Source organism: Formica exsecta, unplaced genomic scaffold, assembly GCF_003651465.1.
Source record: "Formica exsecta isolate Colony F162 unplaced genomic scaffold, ASM365146v1 scaffold21, whole genome shotgun sequence".
NCBI lineage: Eukaryota > Metazoa > Arthropoda > Insecta > Hymenoptera > Formicidae > Formica > Formica exsecta.
The window spans coordinates 1,264,434-1,273,805 of record NW_021849398.1 but is presented as its reverse complement, the minus strand read 5'-3'; the positions used below and the strand labels follow the sequence as shown (position 1 = coordinate 1,273,805).

The 9,372-nt window shown below is 30.4% G+C and overlaps 3 protein-coding genes across 3 annotated transcripts; 1 reads left to right on the top strand and 2 right to left on the bottom strand.

The window, feature by feature from the left end:
- Positions 1-2,645: 2,645 nt before the first annotated feature.
- Positions 2,646-3,599, bottom strand: LOC115234895 (28S ribosomal protein S14, mitochondrial). The gene is made up of 3 exons (XM_029806278.1): positions 3,460-3,599; positions 3,240-3,377; positions 2,646-2,953 (listed from the first exon to the last, which is right to left on the bottom strand). Exons 1-3 carry the CDS (start codon positions 3,532-3,534, stop codon positions 2,768-2,770), a joined length of 399 nt encoding a protein of 132 aa, XP_029662138.1. The 5' UTR covers positions 3,535-3,599; the 3' UTR covers positions 2,646-2,767.
- Positions 3,600-3,836: 237 nt separating this feature from the next.
- Positions 3,837-5,500, top strand: LOC115234919. Its single transcript, XM_029806323.1, has 2 exons — positions 3,837-4,066; positions 4,291-5,500. The coding sequence occupies exons 1-2, from the start codon at positions 4,027-4,029 to the stop codon at positions 4,713-4,715; spliced, it is 465 nt and encodes a 154-aa protein (XP_029662183.1). The 5' UTR covers positions 3,837-4,026; the 3' UTR covers positions 4,716-5,500.
- A 16-nt stretch (positions 5,501-5,516) lies between these two features.
- Positions 5,517-8,509, bottom strand: LOC115234918 (protein disulfide-isomerase A6 homolog). Its single transcript, XM_029806322.1, has 6 exons — positions 8,308-8,509; positions 7,838-8,031; positions 7,531-7,755; positions 7,183-7,389; positions 6,775-7,100; positions 5,517-6,402 (listed from the first exon to the last, which is right to left on the bottom strand). The coding sequence occupies exons 1-6, from the start codon at positions 8,354-8,356 to the stop codon at positions 6,084-6,086; spliced, it is 1,320 nt and encodes a 439-aa protein (XP_029662182.1). The 5' UTR covers positions 8,357-8,509; the 3' UTR covers positions 5,517-6,083.
- Between the last annotated feature and the right edge of the window lie 863 nt (positions 8,510-9,372).

The following is a 9,372-nucleotide window of genomic DNA, read 5'->3' as shown; positions in this document are numbered from 1 at the left end:
TATAATTATATATGTATATTTTATAATTACATATTAAATTTATATATGGAAATATTTTACATATAATTATATTTATATTTGATTATACATATATGGACTTTTTTTTCCGGGTTGTCATTTTTTGGATTGGATAACATACAGATATTTTTAAATAAAAAAGTTATTACTTTTCTGAAAAATGTTTAATATATATGCAATGTGTCATTATAATCCTTTTTTTAAATAATTTTATTGGATTAAAAAAATCAATGTAAAAAATAAGAAATATAGAAGAATTATTATATATTGATATATTTTAACATTTCATGTTTTTGTTTTTATGTCAGCCAATGATTCACATATACATATGTATATTGTTATGTGCACATGTATCGTGTTCTGGATATCAGATATTATTCAAACATATTTTACATAACTCATGTTTTTCATTATATATCAACCGACTTCAACAGTTGATTGCTATCGATCATTTATAGTTAATCTCAGTTCGACATCGGCATAAATAATTATCGATTTCACAATGAAATTCTTTCATAACACATTAATGTATTGACATATGTTTATGGGTCTAGATTTATTAATACGTAAACGTGCTAAAATGTTTAGATGTTTCAATTAAAAATTAACTTATTATATAAAAGCTATCTATTTGTCACATAGCTATAAATAGCTATAATAAATATAATTTTACATTAAATATGTACATATAGTATTTCTCTAAATACTCTAAATGCGTCTTAAGAGGAAAATAGATTTCTAAATTATATATTATTTGCATTTAAAACTATTATTGCATACTCTCTTGAGATCAAGAAGATAATATTAAGAAAATACGAAATGCATGCATTGCAAAGCGTAGTTACGAAAAACTGTAGTATGAAAAAGTAAATATGCTTATGTACTAAATTTGTTTTAAATAAGCACCTCAATTATTTAAATCTGCAATACTTAGTACATGCAAAATGTTTCACGACTCTCAATTTTTTCAATTTTGATTCAGATTGATTAAAGAATTTTTGATAATCATAATTAATTAGAAATACACGGAAAAAGTTTTTACATATAAGTATGTAAGTGATATTTAAGAATCTCAATTCTCTTTTTTAATTATTTCGGAATCTACAATCAAAATTCTGCGAAATTAATATTTTCGAATTTTGCAAAGTTTGTACCCACATGAAATCCTGTTTTTCGTAGCTGACTTTTGTAACCGTGATTTCCATCCGCAAATACAGATAATGGCTAAGAAATAGATTAATTTCGCCGATGATGGTGAATAAACCCGCCGCACGAGTGTGTCGAACGTGCACTAGCGAGCAAAGACCGACTTGAATTAAGAGCGACTACGCAGAGTGCGCGACGCATGTCCGATCAGATAGTCGACTATACCACTTACAACTCAAACGCGGAGCTTTATTGGGAATACAATGCGCGTATACGACACCAGTCGTATTGATTGCTTTATTTTTCTTTTTATGTAACTACGAACGGTTGTCTTAAGCTTCTTTGAATATCTGATCCTTGGATCATGGGATCGATCGTTTTGACATTTTAATATAGATTGATCGCCGTACATAAAGACTTCAAATTCAAAGAAAACACATAAAAATATATGCGCGATTTTCAATATTAAAATTTATGTCTCTCTAAATAATTTTTAAGCTTTTTTCTTATTTTTTGCAATCCTATTTTTTAATCCTTTCTTTTAAATCTATTTTTACTCGAAGATTTTTTCCTTACTATTTTTGTTAAGCAATCAAAAATAAAATCAGAAGATTTAGTTTGTAAATCGAATAAATAAAGTAATAACTAATTAATAATGGGAAATATTTATTTGCACAATTTATACAATTTATTAGCTGTTTTACATATTTTACTTATTCGATTAGAGATTTGATGATTGTTATTCTTATTATTTTGCTATTTTATAAAGTAGATATATTAGAAATATTTGTGTAAAAAAAGAAAAAATTTATTTGTAAATTTGGATATGATAGATAAATAATTAATCTGATAAAACGCGCATCTTTCGTGTCATTGTATTTCGCATTACGATTGCTATATCAGATTTGTCTAAACAACATTTTATAATCTTTAGATCAGTATATGGTATATTTGCATTTTTCGATGAGACGAGATAAGCGGTTGCATGAGAGCGAGTTAGGTGTTAGGATTGATAAAATATTCAAGCATGCGACTTGTTATGAGAAATGTACTAATAAATGAGATATGAGTAATGAAGGAAAACAGTGAAACTTGTTTATATACAGCGCGCATATCTATGAATCGATTTCTTTATGAAAAACATAAGTACGTGAGGTAAAATCGAATAATTGAAATCAATATGTATCTCACACTATTCTTGAAATAGAATCTACAAGCTGCAATCATCAATAGTCAGCGGTTAATATAATTTTGATGCGGTTTAATACACGCCTGACAATTAATACATTAGCTTTTCTTTTAATTGATTAGTTTATTAGTTAATTAAATTATCCAAAATTTTTTAAATTGTACTGTTAAAAAATATATATATGTTATTCTTTAAAGTGTAAAAAAGAACACATGTGACAAAATGTATAAAAGAAAAAGTTCAGTACTTTTTAAAAATATTAAATCAAGCAACAAGTAAAGTCAGGAAAATATAATAAGATAATTTTTATTTTCTAAAATTTTATTTACATCCCCACTTGTGTATTATTTACACTACATTAATATTCTAACATAATGAAAATATAATATATAATTGATATTGATGTATATTAGTCTACCAAATGGCACGTTGTACTCCAGCCATTTTATTGTAGTCGACCAAATCACGGAAGATGAATCGCGATATTCTCCACCGAAGCACAACACCTCGACCTCGAGAAGTAACCACGCATCTTGGCGTCAATTGTCTCAAAGCAGTCTGTCTGGGAATTGTTTCATCTATTTGCTTTCCGGCGAGTGTCTAGAAATATCATTATATTGTTTTAATTATTCAGGCAATTGCAATATTGCATATAAATAGATTATACAGAGCAGTATGCATTATATTGTTGTAACTAGTAGAACATTAATATGTCAAAATCATGCGTATCAATGTATAAAAATCATACATCCCAATAACAAGTCATATATCAGTACGTTACATGTAAATTATGTACTTCGCAGATTCTAAACTCACAAATGATTGAAACTATGAATATATTATTTATAAAAATGGAGAATCATCACTTTCCATTATTATCACTTACTATTATCTCTTTCGGTAAGATATTATTTCGTTTCAAGGCAACCAAACGTAATCGCTCTTCAGCATATTGCTTTGCCCATCTTCTACGCTTTCTGTCGCGCAACTGTCTGCAGCCAACAAAGTTTCGTACTTGCTGAAACTGTATAAAAAATGTGTAATTAGATATTGAGAATATATAGTTTATTAACAAAATTCTGTTGATGATAAATTATTGCGCTTACACTATATCCTAATAAATTTATATTCTTCGGTAGAACATTGCAAATAGCCGAAACGCATCCTTTTAATGCCGCCATGTTAATCAAATCAGCTGCTTCTATCACACATAACCAGATCAGTAAGTTCTATTTGAAGGATCTCCGTCTCTTTTTACATTTAGTCCGTTCTACATTGATCGCATGTTGCCAGTTGCAAGCAAATCGACCAATCACAGTCGAATATTCCGTCGAATATTCGACTGTGATTGGTCGATTTGCTTGCGACTGGCGACATGCGATCAATGTGTGAACGGGCTTTTACTACCTGAGCTAAAAACATTTCTCATCAGATAAATTCCCTACGGTAATAGCAGGGATATTTAAAATTTCCCTTTAGGAGGGAATGCTGTGGAATGTTGTATTTGTATATCTCTTTTGTTTGTGGCACGCTAAAAAAAAGCCACATTTTGTGGTTGTGATTTCTGAATAGTTGTTACTTATTTCTGCCTGCATTAACGATAAAATAACGAAAAAGGACCTCATTTACGCATTTATAATAAAGTCAATTGCAGATAAATAAATCCAAATACTATGAAGACGACGTATTTTGTTGCTTTTATCGTGGTTGTTGGTAAGTGTATGTTAAAACCGTTAAAACTTCTAATAATCTCTTGTAAATAAAATGAAGATTTTCAAATTTTAAGCTCTTACATTAAAGATTGAAATGCTATATCTTTGTTTTTATTGCCATTATATTAATTATAATTGTTATCTCTCTTATTCAGTGTTAATATTATGTATATTTCTGTCATAATAATTTTTAATATTTAATGATATAAAAATGTTTGTGTGCAGCAACCCTCTCCGTAGCTGAAAGTGGAGTATATTCACAGAACTCGAGGCAAAGTTATAAGACAGAACATAATTATCATGGCAGTAACTATGATAGCGCACCAGCCAAGTATTATAAGAATCAGAATTTAGCAGAGACAGCAGCATCCACAAGCGCATCAGATTCACTTCCAGCTCGTAAACTTGGTGTTTCAGCTTGGGGAATAATTGCAATAATTTTAGGTATAATTATACTCAGTACTATAACATATTATATATTTATATTGTATCCATACATATGTAAGAGAGATCAGACTTACGATATTATAGAACTAACAGAAGTCAATTCTGTGTGTACTGTTAGTGACAATACTAACAATATGCCACTTTATCGCAGTTCAAATGATGCATTAAATGACATATCAAACAATGTATCGTTAAATCAATAAGAGAAAGACTGAGAAAACAAGTTTATATGTTTATATTATAAGTACATAAGTGAGTACACATTCACTTAGGATATCAGTATTTTTATATGAGCTTAACAGTAATTAAATTAAGTTTTATACGAACTTAATGGCAGTTTTATGATCTCCAAGTAGAAAACTATTAAACATTAAGATTATTGTTTTTGTACTACCTTTTATACATGTAATAATAGAAATTAATTTTTATAAATTATACAAGTGCATTTACAGCAATGCAGAAATAACTGTTTATTGTAATTATTGAAAAAGATCAGACTGGATTATAAACTGAAAATGTACATTTTGAATATATATACATTTCTCAAAAATAATTTTTTTAACATAAGTGTTATTTGTAGAAGTAGTAAATAATTGTATATCAATTTTGCTTGTGACGGAAGACTCTCAGTATAGAATATGTTTATTTAATTAGATGATAATAAACGTAATATTACAAAATATTATTTCTACAAGTGTAAAAAGATTAACATGTGTTATAATGACAGACTGAACTTTACAATCTCCAAATTTGGTCCCACTACAGGGAAAATCAATTAATAGTTCTGCAAGCTGGAAAATTTTTTTCTTAAGCTATCAGTATATATTAAGCTCGTAAAAAAAAAAATGTATAGAAACAGTATACATGTAAATGTATGATGTATATTTATTACAAATAGGAAACTATATACGACTTTACATAAACTATGTGTATTTTAAATAACCTACTTTTTCATAAAAATAAGCAGGCTAATAAATGCATCATAACACGACATACGTTTTTTCGAACTCCTTTTTTATATTAAGAATCCTTTCTTTTTTCTCTATTTAAACACATAAAAAACAATGAGAATATGAGAATTGTATGGATATGTTTATGCCGAGTCTAGACTAGTTTAAATTTACTAAAGCAACTCAATATAAAACTTTATTGAAAATTGACTAAAATTAGCTTTCAGATGGAAGAGTTAATTAAACATGTGTTTTTATAAAAATGGATAATTGCACCTGAGAATTAGTTTTTCTTAGACACAGAGCGACAAATAACTATATCGTGTATATATATACATATATATATATATGTATATATATATGTTATATTAAGTCTTCGTACAAAAATCATCAAATAATGGAATTGCTCTTTATCATTGTACCATAAGTTTTATCACGAAATTATTGAATCGATGTAGAATCTTACAAGTACAGATGTTAAATCTGATAAAATAAATTTTCCGAGCGAGTGAGGTTTATACTGCGATTCACGATTAATGTTTCTAATCAGCTTTATATAGAAACAATGTACTTCACATGTGGCAAATTCTTCTAAAAAGAATTTAACCGGCTCTTAATTATTTATAGTTCGTCCTTCTCATCTAGAACAACATCGCTAAGATCGATCTCTTCCTCTTGCGGAGGTTCAGCGTCCTTGCCATCCCAAGCCGTTGTTTCGAAAATAACAGGCAATTGAGCACCTTTTAAAGGTGCAGTACCACCTCTGCCATAACTCAAGTCTCGTAGAAATTCATTAATTCCGTCATATGAGAAACTGCCCTTCAGCAAGGAGTACTTCATCTTTTTGATATTGACAGCCGCTAATGCAGGATAACCGAAACCTCCGATTTCTAAAGCGTCTTCAATGTTTGTTTGAGCACCAGCTTCGGACCAAACCCATCTATATGAGAAAAGTAATTATAATTTTGTTCTAATTATTCATTATACAAATTAGAAATGTATATAATGTAAAGCATAATGTTTCATTGTAGGTTCTACCAAAAAGTTTAATATTCAGAAAAACAGATTTTATTCAAGATTTATATTAAAAGTAGTTACCATAACTAATCTCTACCTATATTATCTCTAATTTAATCTAATATTTTATTAATTAATCTTTTACACTTGTTTAGTACAATATAAAATAAAATTTATAATAATTATAATGTAAAAATAAAAAAAAAGAATCAGTTCTATAATCATGTTGACATATGAAAAAAGATTCATTTTTGGATTATTTTAAGATTAATGAATATGAATTTGCTATACATACCCCCACATCTTCTTCTTGTATTTCTCCCCGAGATTATTCAGAATCTTCAAGTAATCGTTCCTACAATCAGATTGACAGTCTAGGATATGGGGTAGAACAGAGACCACGCAGATTGGTTTGTCTTCGCAAGCATTTCTCAAGTTCTTCTCAGACGTAATTTGAATCACTTCTGGCGCCGGGATATTCTCCGCTAATTTTTCGAGCGCCCAGTTAACGATATCGCCGCTCGTGCGACCGCCGTCATATTCCTGTACCGAATCAGCGTCTTTTTTACCTGGTGCAAAGTATTTGATGGTAGGATAACCCCTGATTTCATATTTACTAGCCTGTAACATTAATAAGTTAGAACATAATTGTATTAAATTGATTATATCGTAAGAAAAAATATTAGTAAAGTATGTATCTTACTTTCAATGTGTTTACAGTAGCATCCAAAGCTCCTAATTTCACTTTGCCTTTCAGTTCGGTAGCTGCTGCTGCCCATTCAGGTGCCAGATTTTTACAGTGGCCACACCAAGGAGCATAAAATTCAACTAACCACATATCCTCAGAATTCAAAATGTTTTTATCAAAGTTTTCATCCGTCAATTCTATTACATCCTTGGAATCTTTACTCTACATAAGTAAATATTCAGATTAACACTATTTACATGTCATCACTAAAAGCTATTTTTTATTTATTTATTTATATATTTCATTATCTATTTAAATACTCCTTATAAATATTTAAAACTCACACAATTAATTTTAGTTTACCTTAGAATCACTTTCTGCCTTTTTGCCACTTAAGGCTCTTCGAGCTTTTTGACTGACGGTATTTAATGCAGCATCAACAATACCAGCTGCGGTTCTTGGGCCATTATAATCTTCCGGTTTACTGTCAAGTCCAAAGATCTTAATTGTTGGAAAACCACGAACGCCATATTTACCTCCAAGAGATTTATGCTCATCAGCATTTACCGCACCAACTTTTACTATACCCTGTTAGAACACAGTAAATAAGTCAATGTACACACTTAAAAAAAAGAAAAAAAAAACGATAATAGAGTATGATAGGGATCACCTTCAATGCGGTAGCTGCTTTGTCATATTCTGGTGTCAACTGTTGGCAGTGTCCACACCATGGCGCGTAGAATTCAACCATCCAAATGTGATCACTATTTAAGACTAAATTATCAAAATTATTTGGCCTAAGATCGATGACAGCTGAATTGGATGCATACATGCAATTCGTCCCAGTAACTAGCAGCAAAAAACCTAAAAGCAAGAAGAAACATAGATGTATTATCTCAGATGTATATGAAAATTCTCACATAATCATTTTGAATTACATATAAGAACTAAAAAAACGCGCAGGAATTACGAAGCTTTAACGAAACCGGATTTAACAAGAGACACTTGTTGCGGTATCACCCATACAAAGCTCGGGATGATAACTCGTCAAATTTACTGATCGCAATGTCAAAAATCATCGCAGAGCGGCCGGCATCATCGAGCCGGCAATTTAATAAGAGGCGCGTGTTTATCGCTCACCTAAAAGCCCCAACATTTTACTGCAGACTTCACAAACGACTCGAGACATCGCTAACAGTCATTCACTTTTTCCGTTATAGCAAAGCACAGAAGCACACGAACTACACGTTACACGTACGCACTATATCACCTCCATATAAAGTTCTCGGGATGCACTGGCGGCATCCCACCGATACCGAACGTTTCGTGGACCGTTCTGATTGGTTCGTCGGCCATTGACGGACGGCAATCGATAGAGGTCGTTTCGAGAATCGCAATATTGCTCTTCGATAGATTGCAGTTCGCCATAGACAGGTCGTTAAAAAGTGCGCGTCGCGTCGACTCGTACTCCGATATTTTTCGCGATTAATTGCCTAAAACTGAATTCTGCCGTGCGAAATTATCGAAATTATCGAAAGTGCTGCGTAAAGTGTTTGTTATAACATAAACGTTGTGTAGAGTTTCGTGATTTTATACGCGATTTCGGTAAAAATAAGATTCGTCTTTGCGCGATCGGGTTCGATCGAAATCTTCATGCGCCTCGCCAAAGTGCGTTGAAAATATGACGACGATTATTTCACCAGGTATGCCCATAAATACATAGTTTATTATTCTGTAATTAGCTGTTTATTATATTCTGCAATTAATCATGTATCGATTATATGCTTTATGTAATATTTGTTATTCTTAGCGGGAGAAAAATAAGCATCCGTTCCGGGTTCTGCCGCTTTCGAATAAAAAACGACAAGAAAATATAATACTATAATGCAGAAGTAAAATTTGTGTGATAATAGAAACTTAATGCGAAGTTTTAAAGGCTATTAGCGTATCTTCTGACAAAGTATATATTAGAGAACGCGTAATTTATTATATAGGAAAAGTTCAATAATATATATATAATTACTCTCTTCCTCTCTCTCTCCCTCTCTCTCTCTCTCTCTCTTTTATATTAACTAATTTAATATTTATTAAAGTATAACATATGATATTTTTATCAATTTATTTTAATATTATCAAATTAAGTTTAAAATATTTGTTTAATAAGGAAACTTGAGTTTAATAATAACTATTTGCACTTTCCGTATT